This window comes from Archocentrus centrarchus, unplaced genomic scaffold (assembly GCF_007364275.1).
Source record: "Archocentrus centrarchus isolate MPI-CPG fArcCen1 unplaced genomic scaffold, fArcCen1 scaffold_30_ctg1, whole genome shotgun sequence".
NCBI lineage: Eukaryota > Metazoa > Chordata > Actinopteri > Cichliformes > Cichlidae > Archocentrus > Archocentrus centrarchus.
The window spans coordinates 555102-576870 of NW_022060259.1; the positions used below are offsets into that span (position 1 = coordinate 555102).

Below are 21769 nucleotides of genomic sequence, written 5' to 3' on the forward strand. Positions count from 1 at the left end.
ATGCAGACTGCGTCTACAAACATTAGTGAAAGAATGGGTCGCTCTCAGGAGCTCAGCGAATTGCATTGTGGTACCGTGATAGGATGATACCTATGCAACAAGTCCAGTCGTCAAATTTCCTCACTGCTAAATATTCCACCATGAGCTGTTAGTGTTATTATAACAAAGTGGAAACGACTGTGAACAACAGCAACTCAGCCACAAAGTGGTAGGCCATGTAAAATGACAGCGGGGTCAGCAGATGCTGAGGTGCAGAGTGCACAGAGGTTGCCACCTTTTTTACAGAATTTTTTTCCTTTACTTTTTGTAAGCAATACTTGTTAATAGTTGAGCAGAAAAGTCAAAAATCTGCTTTTATTCAATTTTTTGCTGAATGTGACTCCATGTTAATGACTAGGTCGTTGGAGCCAAGATGCTTCATTTTTCCACCACCACTAAAAACATGCTGAGACCAGAAGAATTTGAAAACTAAATTAATTCATCTAAGTGCAAAAACTCTTAATTCTAAAGGTTTTATTAAATAAGCAATAAAGATTCAGCCTTTACTGCGTTCTTCTTCTACGGCAGCCTTTCTGTGTGCTTGCTTTAGGCTGCTCTGCTTCTGTGTTAGGGAGCAATGACACCTGCAGAGGTAACCACGGTCCCAAAAGCCCAGAGCCAAGGCTATGCAGTTTATTATGATATATGACAAAGAAAACTATATCCTCATATCTGAGTGGTTTTTTTTTCTCCAAATTTTTTGTTTCAAAATTGGCAAATTATTAATCTATGCTGTAAGTGCAGTAATATGAAACACACCACACATGTGCTGAGTACAGGTGTAATCAGTGCAGTCACACTATGAAGTCACAGTAACACTGTGTACCTGTGTGTTTGTGTCATTGTCTCAATCTTATGCTGTGACACAGTGCGCAGTATAAAAGTCAGGGCCACACAGATTCACAGTATATGTGTTTATTGTTAGCCTAGATTTAATCTAGATTATTACTGAATAAGCAAAGTCTTGTAAGTAAGTAGTGTAAGTAAACAAAATGTAAAATGCAATGCAAGCCTAATTTGACTGATCATGGGCTTATAATTGATTAACAATCCAATAATAATACTGGCAACAATAATACTGGCAATAAAGACTATAGTAATAAATCTAGTATCAAGCAGGGTAATTTTCTCATAGAATTCTATGCAATCAGGCCATTTCTTTTCTATAGTTTATTGTTATCATATTTTCCAGCACCACTGAATACTTCAGTGAAGTCATGACTCATCTATTTATGGTAGTTCTTTGGATTAGATGTGATGTCTGAATTTGTTGCATTTTTTCTTTCCCTATATACTCCACCTTTGTCATCAAATTAATGATGATGTTTCCATGAATTTCCTTGTGTTTTATCTGTTTGTGTGTTCTCTAATGTTGAAGTACTTTAAACCTCTCAGGGTGGCCTTGGTGAGCACTGCAGTACAATTTAGAATTTTCTTAGTTTTAAACAACAGGTGATGGTTGCATCAACAAAGTTTCTTTTGATAAATTGCATTGTTCATAAGCTTGATTTATGTAGACAGTCGTCCAGCGTGGCTCTGTTTCTCCTCATTCTCAATGCCCACACACAGATACACACAACCAGCAGATCATGCTCCACATAACAGAGCAACAGACCAACATAAATCAGTCTGAGGCAGGAGCACTTTGACAATTATGCAGTGCAGACTTTGACTCTTTAAGCTAATCGCTGTAGTTATGACTTCTCCTCCTGATTCCTCATGATATTGATAGAAAATGTAATGTGCTCAAAATTACACTTCCCCATATGTTTGCCTCAGAAATAAGCCTAATCCCAGGAAAGACAATTGCTGTCAGTGCCAGATAAAAGGTTTACATGACATTCAGTTGTGGGGACGTGGGTATGAAAATTTAAACATATATATATATATATAAATGGGGGGTTGGTCAGAGGTCAAATATGGCATGACATTTTAAATCTTTATACAGCACTTGCGTATTGCTCACAATTCGTGAGTGGATTTGCTCGCAAGGACTTTACTATGGCACCGACAGGGGAAGGGCTAGCATGTGAGAGTTCCTCTCAAACCTCTGAGGAGAGCCTGGTGTGTTGCTCGCAGAGTTGTGAGTTGCATACTTGGTGCTTTCTTTTGCCGTATAAGTTGCCTGTGACTCCTTCGTGGCATATTGCTCATGGTGTCGTGAGCTGACATGCTCGGTGAGTGCCTGCAGACATGAGGGGCAGCGGGTGAGATTTTCTCCAGCCTTCCTGAACTGGAGTCTGTTGCCAGCATCTTGCTCAGCACGATGTCCAGCTGACATGTATGACCTTGTGTCTAAAATGTTCCAAAACCATCCACACACTGTGTACACAAAATTGCTTCTACCAAGTGTTATTGATGGTATTAAGTAGTGAGCTGTGTGAGCTGTGTGAGCTGTTAGCTCAGGCTTCCTCTGTTACTAGTAAACAGTGAAGAAAATCCACAGTCCTGCATTGACTCTTTTACTATGTCAGCACAAACTAGAGAGGCCCGCTGTCAATTTTCTGGGGTGGCGCATGCAGGCTCTCCACTTCCTAATATGCCTAAGGGCAAAATTGGGAACGTGGATGCCTCACATGTGAAGGGGAAGTGTTCAGGCAGTTGGGAGGTGTCTCTGCCTCCCCCTGATTTTAGGCCTGCTGCAGTTCAAACTCATGGCTGCCCCTCTCTGGCTCCACCACCTGTGTCAATTCAATTTTATATATTGCCAATTCTACTCTACTTTCTTTTCAGGTCACGTGAGAAACATTTCTGCCAGCCATACCGAGGCATTGCCTGCGCTCGTTTCATTGGTAACCGAAGCATCTATGTTGAGTCTCTGCAGATGCAAGGGGAGAGTGAAAACCGCATCACAGGTGAGGAAATAAGCTGTCCTTCTGGGTTGGCATATTGACATATTTCTTAATTCTAAATGGTAAAATATCTGAGATTACTAGGAGTATGGGCAACAGTTAAAATGTGCTCCACTTTTTTTAAGCTGCCCTCACTATGATTGGAACATCCACCCACCTATCGGATCAGTGCTCAGAGTTTGCCATTCCATCCTTCTGCTACTATGTCTTCCCCCTGTGTGATGAGGGATCGCGGGGCCCGCGGCGCCGTCAGCTCTGTAGAGATGAGTGTGAAGCTCTGGAGAATGACCTTTGCCACGCCGAGTACACCATTGCCAGATCCAATCCCATGATACTCATGCAGCTTGAGCTCCCAAGCTGCCACCTGCTGCCACGGGCAGGCACACCCAATGCAGCTTCTTGTATGAGGATTGGAGTGCCACCAGAAAAACTGGGTTCATGTAGGTGGATGTACAGAATGCACACATATTGTATATGTAATATATTCAATTTTCTTCCCTGGCCAAGTTAGTCACTTCTCAGCCCAGCAGAGCAGGCTTTTCAATTACTGAAGACAAAAGTGAAACTTGGAATTAAAACTAAAATTATATACTTCAGAAATTGTGGTATTGGTTGTTTGGTATAAAATTTATTCATGGTGTACACAGGAAAAAAACAAAACAAACTTATGCCATTGTCCAAAAACCTATGCACGTACCTGTATTAAGCAGGGAGGTTCACTTACTGTAAAACTAACCAAAGCTGTGTCGTTTATTTATTCAATTAACAGATATGACTTCAGCTCTGCATTTGTAATTCTCGTTATCATCCTAACCTTATTTATGTTTTATGCACTGGTTGGTTATGGTTAGGGACATATCTTAGTCTTCTTTAATACAGAAAAAGTCCACAGTGATATACACAGTCTAATTTTAAACCACCAAATCTCCCTAACCAAAGTGCATTTGCTGTCTAAACCACTGATGGTAAACAACTTTTAAATATAGTGGTTCATTACTTAATTAAGCACAACATTTACCTTTGAATATAGTGAGTCAGAAATTAATTACACCTGTACTAATAAGGGGAAATTTTGTTTGTATATGAACATAACCTTATTTCACAAAGTTGAAATCAATGTCATTTTTGTGTTAAAAATTGAATCAGTATTTAGTTATCTAGGGTAAACATAGAATTAGGAGCAAAAAAAAAGAAAAAAAGAATTAGGAGCAGAGGAAAGCATATTTTCCCCTTAATCATCATTAATGCATTGTTTGCCTTTGACCCATTAAGTTCCCAAAATGTCAGATGATCTCTTATAGTGTGTGGGCATATTCATACTGAGTCACTATCTGTTCTACAGATTCTCCCTCAGACCACAGCTGCTACAATGGAAGTGGGGCTGACTACAGGGGCACAGTCAGCATCACTAAATCTGGTCACCACTGCCAGCCATGGAGCGCTCAGTATCCTCACAGTCACCACCTGTTCCAAGAGTACCCTGAGCTCCGGGAAAGCCACAACTTTTGTCGTAACCCAGGAGGCCAAATGCAGGCCCCCTGGTGCTTCACCCTGGACCCTCAGGTCAGGGTGGACCTGTGTGACATCCAGCCCTGCAGTGAGTACCATAAGGGAATTAGATAAATTAAGATAAAATGTCTTTTAGTAAAAATCTTTTAAAAGTGCAAATATAAAAAAGTTATCTACATGAATCAAGGGTTTTTGTAAAATTCCATTATTTGCCCATAAATCATCAGTGTTTTAAGGAAAACCCAACATTTATAGTGTCTTAGAAAGATTTTGGCCACTTCTTGCTGCCAGAACAGCTGCAATACAACTTTGCAAGTGCACTTTTGAAAGGAGCTATTCTGAAGGGGTTGAACACCATTGTTTCAAAGGTTGTTCCCTCATTGGTATTTTGATGATGGTAGTGGAAAGTGATGTCTAACACCTTGATCCAGGTGTAAGTAAGTTGACTGTGAAGGCTATAGCATGTTATTCACATTATTTTAAATTTCCTAAATGTAAATGAGTTTTCTTGCTCTGTGTTTGAGACCATTGTCATCTATCAGGTACCATCAGGTGATCCAGGTCAACAGCTCTCATTGCTCATGTGAGTGTAAGTCACACTGAACAATGGAGTCCCCAGATTGGGCACTCTCTCGCACCCCACCCGGTGCCTCTTAAAAGGCTGAATTTTCTTTAGGCACACAAACAACTGTTAGGACCCATTCCTCAACACTGAAGATAGAGGGAAATAACCCTCTCATCCCCCGGGGAAAGTTTCAATGTGCAGGCAGTGAATCAGGGATATATGAGTAGACCCACCCCTGCCCTCTGTCTCTCACAGAGGGAAACTCCAGATTGGAACAGAGTTCACCTCCAGGAGTCTGATTCCAGAGCCCCTACTGAGCATTGAGGTCTATCCAACTATATCTAGCTGGTATCTCTCAACCTCACACTAGCCTGAGCTCCAGAGGGGTGATGTTCCATGTCCCCAAGATCATGTGATAATAAATCACTGGTTTGGTGAGGTCATTGTCTTGGTTCCACAAGAAATGAAGAAAGTTGCGGTGGTTTTCCTGCACCAAGAAACAATGGAGCATCTGTTGGATGCCTGTCATGGCTGCCCCTCTCTACTTCTGGAAGTGCAGGAGCGCACAGAGGAGAGAACTGTTAAGGTCAGGTTCTGTAAGGAGCATGTCCTTGAAGGAGACGCAAGAGAACTGGGCACATGAATCAAAAAATGCCTGGATCTGATTGGGCGTTTGTAGTTGGTAACCCCAAAAGATGGTTGATACCAGCATTCCTCAGCTTGGTTTAGCAGTGGCGCTACTGCTGCATGATTACTAGTAAAGATCTTTTCCAGGAATGCCACATATTGTTCCTGCATTTCAGGATTCCTCTTAAAATTTAGCCGTAGAGATGCAAACTGCTTGACTGCCTGCACTCTGTTATTTTGTAAGTGTTGGCATGGCTCTTTGAATGGCAATGGGCAATGGGCAACCCAATTGTTGTGTTGTCTCTGTAGATGTTTTCATCCATATTCTGTTTGTTGCAATACTTGGCTTGGTTAAACATTGTCTGTCCCAACATCCAGACAGGATGTTGGAATGATGGGCCAGGATGCATGGCTGCATCATGCTTGCTACCTTCATATTCTGTACACTTAACAGGAGACTTGGGAGTCCTTGGCAAGTTGGGATGTTGAAACACAACACTGTGAAGAAATCCCTTTTTCTTTGAGAGAGGCCTTTCTTTCTTCAAGAGGTTTCTTCCTCTGCATCATTTGAGTGGGTGTGGCTTGTTGTGCAGTGAGCAGTTCTTGTTAGGGTCATTGTCATTTGTGGACATGTCTGTTTGTGGACTGTGATAGGCTTCTTGGCACTGAAATACTTCACACCTAGTTGACCTGATTTTTGTCAGAGTTGTGTCACTTTGATGAGTATTCTTAGCTTCATAACAGATGAAATCACAGAAATAACTGAATGGAGGGAAGCGGTCATTATTTTCCTTTTTGAACCAAGAACCAGTTCTCCTGAATCCATAAGGATGCTTGACCACAATTGGTGTAATCCCACTGCATTGGTAACCGTATGAGAAGCCAGTGAAGTATCCATCCTCCTTGGTGCCCTGGATCTCCATTAATAATAAGCTACAACCGTGTACTAAATTTGTCCGTCCATAGATGTAAATAAGTGGATGACAACGGATAACATTCAGATCCTTTTTCCATTGACCGGGTGCCGGTGCCATGTGTTCGAACCATTCAGGGTTTTTTGCACCACGAACTCACTCGGTTCTTGGCCGAAAAACGGGTTCAGCTCCAGTACCGCAAGATAGCTGGTCTAGAACCAAGAACACATGACACAAGCGGCAGAAGGACATGACTTGCAGGCCCATTCTTAAGCAGTTCGCCGGTTCACCAGCACTGGTAAGTAGTATTATGGAATTAGGACCATACTTGTAGAGCTCTGGGTCACCCTCGCACCTGATTGGAGGGGGCCAACTCCAAGCGTGACCCCCTTTAAAACAGCCCCCAGGCAAGTAGGGAGCCTGTTTATAAGTGGGTCATTGGTCCAGTTGATAAAATTTTTGTGTGGCTCAGTGATGCAAAGACTGACCTGGGTCCCTTCTTATGGAGCCTTCTTTGAAACTTCCAAGAGTCATCCATATTGAAACATTAAACCTGAGTTACCATGAAGAGGATAGATTAAGGGATGGGGGGAGTCAGAGAGGAAAAGAAAATGTAAAGGGGACATGTAAGTACGATACATGGATTATTATTATACAATTTCTTTATTTATGATTATAAACAACAGTAATAGCTGCTAGTCTTGTCTTGATACTGCAATATATATTCATATTTGATTATAATAATATAATAAATTATAATAAGTGAAGAATTAGTAATATATTAGCTAATATATTGTGTGAAATACTGAACTGCTTACTGTTGTGTATGCATGGTCCCATTTTCATATATACATGAGTACACAGGTATTATCTATACTGATTGATATATATTAACACATAAAATAAATATTCGCTTGTCTGCCTTCAGATGCATATGAACTTGAGTGACATCCCATTCTTAATCCATATGGTCATCCCACCCTTTGCAGCTATAACAGCTTCAACTCTTCTGTGAAGGCTTTCCACGAGGTTTAGGAGTGTTTATGGGAATTTTTGACTATTCTTCCAGAAACGCATTTGTGAGGTCAGACACTGGACGAGAAGGCCTGGCTTGCAATCTCCAGTCTAATTCATCCCAAAGGTGTTCTTCCAGGTTGAGGTCAGGACTCTGTGCAGACCAGTCATGTTCTTCCACACCAAACTCACTCATCCATGTCTTTATGGACCTGCTTTGTGCACTGGTGCGCAGTCATGTTGAAACAGGAAGCGGCCATCCCCAATCTGTTCCCAAAATGTCTTGGTATGTTGAACTGTTAAAAGTTCCTTTGACTGGAACTAAAGGGCCAAGCCCAGCTGAAAAACAACCCCACATCATAATCCCCCCTCCACCAGGCTTTACACTGGGCATGGTGCAGTCAGACATGTACCATTTTGGCTACTGTCAAACTCAGACTCATCCATTACGTTCCAGATGGAGAACACATCTTCCAGTGGCAGTGTACTTTACACCACTTTGCATTGCGCTTGGTGATGTAAGGTTTGGATGCAGCTGTTTGGCCATGGAAACTAATTCCATGAGACTTTCTATGCATTGCTCTTGAGCTAATCTAAAGTCCACATGAAGTCTGGAGATCTGTTGGCAACATTGGTGCACTAGGTATCTCAGTATCTGCTGACCCCACTCTGTGATTTTACAGTGCCTTATCACTTTGTGGCTTGAGTTGCTGTCATTTTCAGTTTCTTCCACTTTGTTTTAATTCCACTAACAGTTGACTGTGTAATATTTTGTAGCAAGGAAATCTCAAGCCTGTACTTGTTGCACAGGTGGCATTCTATCATGGTACCACACTGGAATTCACTGAGCTCCTGAGAGCGACCCATTCTCTCACTAATGTTTGAGGCCACTTGCTTAGGTGCTTGGGTTTATATACCTGTGACCGTGCAAGTGATTGGAACACCTACATTCAATGATTTGGATGGGTGAGTGAATACTTTTGCAATATACTGGATGTCCTCCTGAGACCTCCTCTGTAGTGATCACACACAAAAAAATTAAAATGAAAAATGCATTTTTCCTTGGTCTTGGTTATTAGGAGGATATATGTTTAATGTATGGATACATATACATATCTAGATGCATCACATCAGGAATGACACTTTGAATAATTACCATGAAATTGACAGTAGCTATCACTTTAGAGAAAGCTATAGCTATAAATATCATTAGAGGCATAAATTAACCATATACGATGAATATAGTGGTGACATTGGTGTCATTTGTTAAAGTAAAAGTGGTTATGCAGTTTTGTATGTTGGAGGTTAGGTAAAGCATGTGTTAGTTTATGGATGATAATTAACCAGTTTTTGTTGAACTCAGCTGTTTTTTGTTTGAGGGAAGCTGACATTTTTTCTAAGGATATGTGGTCTAATAGAAGGTTCTTCCATTTTGAGATGTTTAAATTCTTCTTTTGATTTCCAGCCTTCTTTAAGGCTGTGAAGAGAATATTAGCTGTAGAGATTTGTATTTGTAGTGTTGACAAGTCTCCTAGAATGCAAATGTTGGGGTATAAGGGGTTGTGGAAGTCCAGTATGTGTGATAAATGTTCGATAACTGACTGGAGTGCAGTGCCAGATAGCATGCAAACCAGGAAGTGTTGGGAACTACAGGGATCCCTGAGAATAGATAACTGATTTTTTGGAAGGATTGACATTTTAACGGTTACTATCCTTTCACTATCCTTTTTGATATGGGGAGGTTGATCCAGTTGCTTAAATCATCTTACATTGAATTAAGCAGTGGAGTAAATTCAGGTAGAATAACTGTGTCAACTTGAAGGAGATATTAATGCCATATTTAATGTTTCCTGTGCAGAGGTGGTAAGGTGATACAATGTGTGCTACATCCCCCTTGTCCATACATAGCGGTTAAATGGTGGATGTAAAATCCTTTTTCTGCATCAAGGGTTATGATTATAGGGTGTTACTTTTTTGATGCTGTGAAAGCTGCATTAAGTTGAATAGAGTGCTGATAGCTGATTGTGTGTCTTTGATGAAACCTGTCTGGTCAGGGTGGATGAGTGCTGGATTACTTTTTATAAGTGGGATGCAAGACGTTTTTTATAATTTTAATGTCTGTATTTATAAGAGAAAGTGGTCTGTAATTAGCTGGCTGAGTGGGATCTGTATTTGGTTTTAATAGTAGGGTGATCATTGCAGTATTCCTAGAAGAGGGAATTCTGGAGGTAGTCATAAATTCTTTGAACACTCTTATAAATAAGGGGAAAAGGTTTGTCGAGAACTGATTGTAGAACTCAGCAGGGAAGCTGTCTGGCCCAGGAACTTTGTTAATTGACATTTGATTAAAAGCACAGAGTAGTTCTTCTGGAGATATGGGTTTATCCAACATCCTATCTTGGTCTTATGTTAAAATAAGAAGGACGCTGGTGATGATCAGGCTTCCTGATCGTGCTTCAGTAAGAAATGTATTATGTTTGTGGTGTTGATGCGTATGTAATACCCCATTATGTTGTAAACTGTTTGGACGTGCTTTGATAAAGGACTATTTTTTTAATTGTATAAAATAGTGCTGATCGCATCTTGCAGAGATCTGCTTTGTCAACTGATTGCGCCGCTGGGTACACCTGACCCTACCCTACTAGGAGAAATCAAACCGTGTCTGATTCCAGCTTATTGCTCTGGTGAACCATCACTGCACCTGACTCAAACAGACTTGCCTCTAACAGTCCTCATTTATAAAGTGCTCTGCAAACCTGAACATTATGGCTAACAGACAGAGTTCCCATTTCAGTACAGCTAGCCAACAACTACTGCTTAAGACAGAGTGAAAGTGGACAGTATCCTTGGTTTTATAACATAAAACTCATTGCTGCAGCCAGAGGCTGCACAAAAGTGACTGCATTTTCATTTTAGTTTCCTTGTTTTCCATTGAGTAATCAGTTTTCTGACTAGTTAGCTAACATAAACTAATGTAAGTCTGTTACTACCAACCAAGTGACATCACATTCTGTACTAACACGAGATGGCACTGCACATGCTCTAAAAACTTAGTTCTTAAATCCAGCTTCACGGACAGCTTTAAATCAAAGCTCCTTTTTTTTTACACATGTAGTGTCCACTTTAAAACAGCTTTGCCAGTTTCCCACGGTACAGTTGGAGTGGTGTTTGGACAATCATTGTCCACTGCCTCTTTAAAAAAATCACCCTGGTCTGGTCCTTTTGCAGAGATGTGTTAAAGTGCCACCTGGTGGTTTATTTTTGTTGGAGTTTTTTTCTTTCTTTTTTTTTTTTTTTTTAATTGAATTTAAAAGAGACTGAAGCATGATTGTTTATTGGTCCCTGAGTGGATTTGTGTTTCTGATATATCTGGATGAAGGGAATTGCTGGTTAGGAAAAAAAATGAAGTCATACTATAACAGCCACAGGAGGAGGAGCCAAATGCTGGACACAAGGAGGCAGAGTAAATTAAACAATCTAAACCTTTAATCTGGAAGCAGGCAGTGGTCATATATAAGAAGGCAGGCAGCAAAGCAAACAAATCACACAAGGGCAGGCAAAAGCAAAATCCAAAACATTCCAAAAGGTCATACACAAAAGGCTCCAAGGTCAGCACAAGGGAAAATAGCAGAAAACCCGAGGAATGCTGGAAAACTTGACCAAATGAGAGTACAAGACTATCTTGCAAGTAACTACTGCAAGGCGGGTGGTACTTATACTAAGGAGACTAATGACTAATTGGAGCATATGTGGCACAAAAAGAAAAATAGGAAGTGACTAAACAGAAGCTCATCATCATGATAAGTAGCGTATAAATGAATCATGAATGACAAGAGGTGAGTGGAGAAGAAATGCTCAGTGCATCATGGGAAGTCCAGCAGCCTGAGCCTGTAGCAGCATAACTAAGAGATGGTTCAGGGTCACCTGATCCAGCCCTAAGTAAGCTTTATAAAAAGGGAAATTTTTAAATTTATTGTGTAATATTTTCACTGCTAGGTGTCAGTAGATTGCAGATTGCACTCAAGTGAGGTCCGTTTTCTTACCCTTCCCAATTCAAGTGCATAATCCAGCTACGGTGGCTGCTGTTTTAGTCAGCCAAGAGAGATTAGAAACATAAAATTTAGTCTGTACCCCCATAACGCCATGTTCTAATGCTGTTTGGACCAGATTTGGATCCACCCTAGAGTTTTTTCCTATCTCTGAAAGGACACTGAAATAAACAGTCAGTACGCTGTTTATCTCAGCTGTCAATGCCAGGTGATCCACCTTTGTGTAATCCGGAAGAGACTGTAAACCTTTGTGAAAGGAAGCTATGAGTCGATGATTAGATTGAATTTTATTGTCATTGTACACAAGTATACAACGAAAACTGCGAGTCAGTGAAGCTCACATCTGACTGCTGACAGCCATACTGAGGTCAACACTGCTGTTTTTACTGTTAGCCTCTGTTAGCTGCTTTGTTGAACTCTGAGGCTTAGTGAATAAACTCTCATACAATGTGAAAATGTAATAAAACTGTTTATCATTGGGAAAGTGTGATTTTTTTTGTTTGTTTTTTAGGTGAAGGGAACCTCCTCTCTAACCATAAAACATTGGTCTGATTCTTGAGTCTGAAGGTGCAGGCACGAATTTAAATGTCCCGCCACAGCACGCGAATGCCTACGAATGATCTTTTTTTCTGTCTTTGGCGTGCTACATATGTGAGCGGTCTCTAGACATATATATAATTAAATTTCAATTCAGTTCAATTCAGTTTTATTTATATAGTGCCAAATCACAACAAACAGTCGCCTCAAGGCGCTTTGTATTGTAGGTAAAGACCCTACAATCATACAGAGGAAACCCAACAGTCAAAACGACCCCCTATTAGCAGCACTTGGTGACAGTTGGAAGGAAAAACTCCCTTTTAACAGGAAGAAACCTCCAGCAGAACCAGGCTCAGGGAGGGGGGGTCATCTGCTGAGACCGGTTGGGGCTGAGGGGGGAGAGACAGGACAAAAGACACACTGTGGAAGAGAGACAGAGATTAATAATAACTAATGATTAAATACAGAGTGAAGTATAAACAGAGTAAATAAGGTGAATGAAATGAAAAATGTGATTAGATGGAAGGGAGATGTCCTTTCAGGCCACTATATTCAAATATGATGGGAGAACATGGCAGCTTCCACAAATTGGTGCGCACTCCTATGCATTTTTAATATGTTAATTATAAGTTTATGAGAACACATTAGTTTGTTGGAAGATGTAATTACACACTATTCTATGTAGCACACTATCCCTTTTTTTATCTATTAAATATCCTCAAAAAAAAGATACTGACTCTACCTTTGAGCCTAATCTTAAAGGTACAGAAGTTGTCTATGTGTTATTCTGGCAGATAGTATTCTCCACTTTCACTGGCTTTTTTCTTTTTTAATGTTACAGGCTGACAACACTGTATTTCTGATCGCAGATGTAGCAATGCTATGCAGTGTAAACTTGTGTGGCATCATTTATGACCCCAGAAATACAATGTGCATGTTTTTTTGTTTGGCCTTCCAGCCTGAACAAAGGCTCTTTTTCTCTCCTGGCCTATGCCGGCCTTTCAGTGTGATTGCAGCCTCCCACTCTCTCTTTCTACTGGCCTTCAATGACCACTAAGCCTTATTGCTAGTTTAGTTTTCTCTTTGCTGGTCTCCAGTGGCCCTTGAGCCTTATCACAGGCTCATTCTGTGTTCTGCTTGCTCTTTTCTCTTGCTATCCAGACCCTTCCCCAGCTTCCTCTTGTTACCTTCATTAATTTCACTTAGTATGCCAAAGTAAATACTTAGGCATATTAAGTATGCTAGCAATTGTGTTTTCATTCTATAGAGTCTAACGTCCCTGCCATTCGTACTTTATTTGTGTATCCGTGTTCTTTATCCTGTGCTGGGATTCCATTCTGCCATCATCATCATCGGAGTCTAATTACCAAACAGATTAATTTTTCTATCTCAGTAAATCATGTTCAATTCTTCCAAATGATCTATCCTTACTGAATTTGTGGTTATTGGCATTTTGCCAGGGTAACGTGAAAAGCTAACAGATGAGAGTGGTAAATCTGTTGTCCGTTCACATGACAGTTGATAGGACTGGAATGGATAATGATCTTTTGTCAGCATGTGTGGAGCAGCTGAGTTTAGTGTTACCAATTGGTTCTGTGTGATTGTCAAATTGTGTTAAAAATGACCTGCATGAACAAAAGATGCTGCTGTCTTTATGGACTAGTTCAAGCAGTTTGTTGCATCACTGTCACTCAATGAATGTGTGAAAAAGATACTCTCTTTTGTTTGACTAGACCACAAATGTTCTTTCAGAGTGGAAGCGAGCTGAAATAAGAAACTGTGGGGAGCTGAAGGGTCTGTTGTGCAGAGAAATTTTTCCTCATGCACTTTGTGACAGAATGTTGCAGTGCACTGCAGGATGTCATCCACAAGCTGTTGTCTATACTTTTTGCCTGATTCTCCAAAATTTCCTGTCGGTTAATGGTGTGCTATAGAAGCCATTGGTATATAAGCTCTACAGCCCTGAAAGATCTCCTGAAACATTTCAAGGGTTAGCAGGAAATTCTGGAGTTAAAAACACTGCCCAGCATGTCATGTTTTCCTCTTCCAAGGCACATCTCTTACCTAAGAGGGATGCTGGTATATCTTTTCATTTTTCTTAATTTTTGGTTGTTTTAGTTGTTGAATCATCACAGAAGACTGGTGTACCATTTAGTTTTAATTTTAAATTGAATTTGCTCTTGTCTCTATCATTTCAGAGCCTCCAGAAAACCCTAGGAAGGAGATCCTATTTATTTTAATCCCTGCAGTTGCCATCCCATTGGTTATCGCTTGCCTCTTCTTTCTGGTTTGCATGTGTCGCAATAAGCATAAGGCTTCAATTGACACACCACCTCGCTGTCATCTCAGCAGCTCACCCTCCCAGGACATGGAGCTGTCTCTCCTAAATCATCACAAACAACAGGTAACACAAAAACTCAGTACATATAGAAGTATTTGAGTTACATTCTTTTCTGTGTGGCATCATTCACACTCACGTCAGCATAAATGTAATCTTGATACATCTGTTTAAGTACTGTTGAACTCCAGTGGCCATACCCTTTGGTGAAATTTATTTTTTGTTTTGTGGTTGCAGGCCAAGCTGCGTGAGATTAACATGTCAGCCGTGCGATTTATGGAGGGGCTCGGTGAGGATCGGTTCGGCAAGGTGTACAAGGGCCACCTATATGGCACAGTACCGGGTGAGCAGACCCAGGTGGTGGCCATAAAAACTTTAAAGGACAAGGTAGATTCTGCTCTTTGTGAGGAATTTCGCCATGAAGCCATGCTCCGCTTCCATCTGCAGCACCAAAATATTGTTTGTTTGCTTGGTGTGGTCACCAAAGAGCAGCCAATGAGCATGATCTTCACCTATTCCAGTCTTGGAGATTTGCATGAGTATCTGGTAATGCGTTCCCCTAACTCAGATGTCGGGAGCTCAGATGATGACAAGACAATCAAATCCACACTTGAGCAGGCTGATTTCCTCCATGTTATCACCCAGATTGCTGCTGGAATGGAGTACCTTTCCAGCCACCAGATAGTCCATAAAGACCTTGCTGCTCGAAATATTCTTGTCTTTGAAAAACTCTGCGTCAAAATCCTGAATCTGGGCCTGTTTAGAGATGTTTATTCTGCTGATTATTACAATCTCATGGGAACAAGTCCTTTCCCTATTCGTTGGATGTCCCCAGAAGCTATTATACATGGCAAATTCTCCACCGAGTCTGACATCTGGTCTTATGGAGTGTTGCTGTGGGAGACATTTAGTTATGGTCTTCAGCCATATTGTGGCTACTCTAACCAGGATGTGATTGACATGGTGCACAGCCACCAGCTACTGCCCTGTCCAGATGACTGCCCAGCCTGGATTTACACCCTTATGCTGGAGTGTTGGAGTGAAGCCCCAGCCAGGAGGCCTTCCTTCAAAGACATCCATGGACGTCTGCGCTCCTGGGAGAACCTGTCCAACTACAACGGCTCTGCTCAGACTTCTGGCACCAGTAATAATACGACCCAGACCAGCTCTCTTAGCACCAGCCCAGTTAGCAACCTTAGCATAAATACAACAAATGCATCAAGATACACCAGCCCTAAAAAGAGCTCACCATTTCATCAGCCCCAATTCATGCCAATAAAGGGTCAAATACATCGGCCAATAGTACCCCCACAGCTCTACATCCCCGTCAATGGATATCATCCCATTCCAGCTTACCCATACCTGCAGAACTTTTACCCCATGCAAATACCGATGGCAATGCCACACCAGCACCTGCAACAAATTGTTACCAAAGCAGGTTCTCAACATAGTGGCAGTGGATCCACATCTACAGGATATGTCACCACTGTTCCTTCCAACACTTCTGCTACAGAGAGAGCAGCATTGTTAAATGAGGACTCCAAGACCAATGATGAAGAGTTGGCTGACGGGGCATCCGAGGAAGAACTAAACCAAAATGAGGACTTGCCAGTGCCTGAAACAGAATTGCTAGGTGACAGTGAGGTTCCTCAGACTGAAGAGTTGGTGATCCACTTGTCTGATACATAAGTGAAGGACAGTAGAGCTGAAATACTATGTCAGCTGTGCTATCTTGCCAAAAATTCTAGATTCAGATAAAATGAAGGGAGCCATTTTTTAAACAGTGACTAAATGTTTTATATATTCTGCCCCATGTTTGTACCTCTAAACCCCCTGTGTAAGTGATTAAGCAAAATTAATTGTGCTATTCCTCTTGAGACCTTGTTTTTTTTATGTTGCCATTTAGAAGAAGAGATGTTCTTTCCGTTGCTGTGCAACACAAAACTTTTTCTTAACGTTAGAAAAGTATTGTAGAGGTTGTCTTACATTGATTATTTGCCTTCTCTAGTGCTCCTGGTGTTATCAGCTTTTTCATTTTTCATGTGCCAGTGAGACATTTTGACTGGGGTGCCATATGGATGGTGTTCATCCCTCCAATGCCACCGTCAGACCTTGGATGCCATACCTCCCACCTACTAATAGTTGCTGCTTGTTAAACAAAAGGTGAGATGATTCTTGAACTGCCTCTGTTCATTGGAATGAAAAGGGGTTTGAGGTATTTGATAACCCAGAATTAAAATGATGTTTCTGTTGTGCTTAACAAGTGTTTTGCTTAACTGTAACTCTTGTATTCCTTATTGGCATTTTTTAAATATGATTATTTTACTGTCTATGAATGCAGAACAACACGTTTATGGTGAATAGAATTAATTCAGGGTTGTTGTTTTTTCTAAACTAAGCAGTATATGGGTGAGGATAAGACATACTTTGATCAAAGAAAACAACAGCAGATCTTTTCATCTTTGGATCAGAGACAAGGTTTTTATTCCATATTATATGTATTCCATGAAGTTGGTACTGCTAACATCAACTTAGATACCCACCTGTATAGATCTGTGATTTACATACTTTGGTTTTTCATTACAGGAAAAGATTGCTGAGCTTGGTGTTAGTCTTTTCCACCAAGTTTGCTTTGTTAAAGCTGTTTTCTGCTTACAACATGTGAATATCAAATAAACTCATGTCAAAAAAGTCATTCATCATATGCATCACTTCTTTATTAAACACTGCAGATTTCAGACACCTTAGATCAAAAAGTATATTTAATAGTGAAAAAACATTAATTTGCGATAGTAAAAGTATGACGAGTATAAGAACCGTCTCCGACAGTAAGAACAGGACATTTTTGGCTACACGACCCACCAAGTGGGCTTTGGTGTCAGATTTCAGTTACTGCATATATTAGTCCATCTAGTCACACGACCACATTATTAAGACCGCTGTTAAGCAGGTCAAGAATTAAGTTTTATGCTCAACAGATACACAAATCCCTGATTTCCTTCCAGACCACTTGTCATGTACAAATTTTCAAAATTGCAAAAGGTAAGATAATTTAATTAAACTTAAAAGAGCACTGTCTCATGCCCTCAACTGGCTGTGACAGCATAACCAGATGAAGTGAAACGTGTCATCTGAACATTATATGTGAACGTTACTATGTTTCTGTGTTTTTTGTTATTGTTCAGTCCTTTGTAAATATTTTATCTATATCTATATATATCTATATACACTGCTCAAAAAAATTAAAGGAACACTTTAATCAGAGTATAACATCAAGTCAGTTAAACTTCTGGGATATTGAGCTGGTTAATGAAGTAGCAGAGGGGATCGTTAATCTGCTAAACTGCTTTGGTATTAAGGAAATTAACACGGGCACTAGAGGGGCATTTTTTCCCTCCTCATGTTTTCTGAATTTTTTTTTCACAAGTTTTACATTTGGCTAAGGTCAGTGTCAGAACTGGTAGCATGAGACATTAACCTGAACCATGCAGAGATTACACACGGACTCCAACTCCTCCACGATGGCGCATCAAGACATACCATTGCCGGAAGGTTTGCTGTTTCTCCCAGCACAGACTCAAGAGCATGGAGGAGCATCCAAGAGACGGGCTGTTACTCTATGACAGAAACAGGAACAGACCTCATGAGGGTGGCCTGAGGTCCTAATGTCCTGTAACATCGTTCAGTATGACAGGTTTGGTGGTGGGTCAGTGATGAACTGGTGTGGCATATCCATGGAGGGATGCACAGACCTCTACAGGCTAGGCAACAGCACCCTGACTGCCATCAGGTATCAGGATGAAATCCTTAGACCCACTGTCAGACCCTACACTGGTGCAGTGGGTCCTGGGTTCCTCCTGGTGCAGAGCAATGCCTAGCTTCATGTGGCAAGGGTATACAGGCAGTTCCTAGAAGATGAAGGCCGCTGACTGTCCCTCATGCTCTTATGACCTACATCCAATAGAACACCTGTGGGACATTTATGTTTTAGTCCATCCAACACTGTCAGGTGGTACCTCAGACTCTCCAGGAGCTCAGTGATACCCTGGTCTGGGAGGAGATCCCTCGGGACACCATCTGTCATCTCATTAGGAGCATGCCCTGATGTCAGGCATACATACAAGCGTGTGGGGCCATTCAAATTACTGAGCACCATTTTGAGTTCCTGTAATGAAATTTTGGCAACATGAACTAACCTGCAGCATATTTTTTTCACTTTAATTTACAGGGTGTCTTTGAATTCAGCCTTCTGTAGGTTGATAATTCTCATTTCCATCAAACAATGTGGCATCTTTTGGTTTCTAACACATTACATAGTCTGTATCAGTACAGATTTCCAGCATGATTTTTCCCATTGAGAGTGTTCGAAGTGTTCTTTTAATTTTTGAGCAGTGCATTTCATAAAGTCATCTTTAAACACTTATAAGGAATCAGGCATTATACAGTTTAACTAAATTGTATTTATATAGCGCCAAATCACAACAAACAGTTGCCTCAAGGCACTTATACAGTGTGTAAACTTGTTCAGTGTCATTTTAATGCTCAGAAAGAAAAAAAAAATATCAGCTGATTTCAGACACATTTCAGTAAACTACACAGTCCGTGAGGAGCCTGTTCTCATTGCCCAGTCTTTATGTTAAAATAAAGATAGACTGCATAGATCATACAAATGAAAAACTATTATCAAACAACTAGGAGACTATTTTCCTTGGTGAAAGGGAAACTGACATGTCCATTATAGCCTCTTAGTGTCTCTTTGGTTACATCAGGAGTTACACAGGCATAACTTTAGGATCAAACAGCCTGATGTTTTTGTGCATCTAAGTGCATTTAAATCTAGTATATAGGAAAGTGTGAACTCCTCTGACAGTCTGATAAAGCACTCAGTCACATATAATTTCCAACATCTTCTGTGCCCACAGAAACAAATGAATGGCTGCATTAGGTCACCTTCCACTTTTTGACAGAAACTAAACAAAACCAACATATCCACATAATAATGCCTTAAAGACTCTACTGCAAACTCTCTTACCTTCTGAAGCTGTCTTTTGCCAGCTGGTCATGAAGGTCATTTCCTAACACTACACAGCCATTTACAACATGACCAGCAAGATGTACCCATGGGAAAATGTTCAAACCTGTTGTATGTACCAGATGAACCATAACCACATATAGTGTAATGCATGTTCAAACATGCATTTTTTTCAGGAGGACATATTAGGATTTAGCTAAGTGTTAGGTTGTGATACAGAATAGTACACTGATTAAAAAAATAAAGGGAACACTTAAACAACACAATATAACTCCAAGTAAATCAAACTTCTGTGAAATCAAACTGTCCACTTAGGAAGCAACACGGATCGACAATCAGTTTCACATGCTGTTGTGCAAATGGAATAGACAACAGGTGGAAATTATTGGCAATTAGCAAGACACTCAATAAAGGAGTGCTACTGCAGGTGGGGACCACAGACCACTTCTCAGTACCTATGTTTTCTGGCTGATGTTTTGGTCACTTTTGAATGTTGGTGGTACTTTCACACTCGTGGTAGCATGAGACAGACTCTACAACCCACACAAATGGCTCAGGTAGTGCAGCTCATCCATGATGGCACATCAATGCGAGCTGTGGCAAGAAGGTTTGCTGTGTCTGTCAGCGTAGTGTCCAGAGGCTGGAGGCGCTACCAGGAGACAGGCCAGTACACCAGGAGACGTGGAGGAGGCCGTAGGAGGGCAACAACCCAGCAGCAGGACCGCTACCTCTGCCTTTGTGCAAGGAGTAACAGGAGGAGCACTGCCAGAGCCCTGCAAAATGACCTCCAGCAGACCACAAATGTGCATGTGTCTGCACAAACGGTTAGAAACCGACTCCATGAGGATGGTATGAGGGCCCGACGTCCACAGATGGGGGTTGTGCTCACAGCCCAACACCGTGCAGGATACTTGGCATTTGCCAGAAAACACCAGGATTGGCAAATTCGCCACTGGCGCCCTGTGCTCTTCACAAATGAAAGCAGGTTCACACTGAGCACATGTGACAGACGTGACAGAGTCTGGAGATGCCGTGGAGAGCGATCTGCTGCCTGCAACATCCTTCAGCATGACCGGTTTGGCAGTGGATCAGTAATGGTGTGGGGTGGCATTTCTTTGGAGGGCCGCACAGCCCTCCATGTGCTCGCCAGAGGTAGCATGACTGCCATTAGGTACCGAGATGAGATCGTCAGACCCCTTGTGAGACCATATGCTGGTGCGGTTGGCCCTGGGTTCCTCCTAATGCAGGACAATGCTAGACCTCATGTGGCTGGAGTGTGTCAGCAGTTCCTGCAAGATGAAGGCATTGAAGCTATGGACTGGTCCGCACGTTCCCCAGACCTGAATCCAATTGAGCACATCTGGGACATCATGTCTCGCTCCATCCACCAACGTCATGTTGCACCACAGACTGTCCAGGAGTTGGCGGATGCTTTAGTCCAGGTCTGGGAGGAGATCCTTCAGGAGGCCATCCGCCACCTCATCAGGAGCATGCCCAGGCGTTGTAGGGAGGTCATACAGGCACGTGGAGGCCACACACAATACTGAGCCTCATTTTGACTTGTTTTAAGGACATTACATCAAAGTTGGATCAGCCTGTAGTGTCTTTTTCCACTTTAATTTTGTGTGTGACTCCAAATCCAGGCCTCCATTGGTTAATAAATTTGACTTCCATTGATGTTTTTTGTGTGATTTTGTTGTCAGCACATTCAACTTTTTAAAGAACAAAGTATTCAATGAGAATATTTCATTCATTCAGATCTAGGATGTGTTATTTGAGTGTTCCCTTTATTTTTTTTGTATTGTATTGTATTTCTAGTATGTTTGCTTTATTTTGCTTGTTTTCTGCTTTATTTTCTAAATTTCAAAGAAAGGTTTGCAGAGAGGGTTGGGTCCAATGAAATCTCCTGTTAGGGAGTTTAAACTATAACATAATATGGACTTGATAAGTGGTTTTCTTTTGCTTGTTTTTGTTTTACCAGTGCAAGGGTGCAATAGTAGCTCGTAATACAACAGGTGTATTTCATAGAGGGGCAAACACACTGGCGCACAGTAGCCTTCAAGAACACACATTTGTAGTGAGATTGGTTAGCAGCTGGCATTTTAAGTTTAGCCTCTAGGTTCAAGCTTATTTAAATTTGTACAACAGTGCCCTCTAGAGGTGTTTAAGCAGTATAACCAAATGAAACAATGCAGCACAAAGCTGGAGTAAAGTGAAGCAGGTCCCCTGGAAGACGGTATTTGCAAAAAAAAAAAAAAAAGAAAAGAAAAAGAAAAGGTCGCTGGTATTTGTG

General features: G+C 41.2%; 1 protein-coding gene across 1 annotated transcript in view; it reads left to right on the forward strand.

The window, feature by feature from the left end:
- ror2 (receptor tyrosine kinase-like orphan receptor 2) overlaps positions 1-17121 on the forward strand; it is a 55155-nt gene extending 38034 nt beyond the window's left edge. Inside the window, exons 5-9 of the mRNA XM_030723890.1 lie at positions 2773-2894; positions 3017-3331; positions 4234-4488; positions 14305-14510; positions 14682-17121. Coding sequence (XP_030579750.1) covers positions 2773-2894; positions 3017-3331; positions 4234-4488; positions 14305-14510; positions 14682-16133 — 2350 coding nt within the window. The 3' untranslated portion in view covers positions 16134-17121. The remainder of the gene's footprint in view (positions 1-2772; positions 2895-3016; positions 3332-4233; positions 4489-14304; positions 14511-14681) is intronic.
- The last annotated feature ends 4648 nt before the right edge of the window (positions 17122-21769 follow it).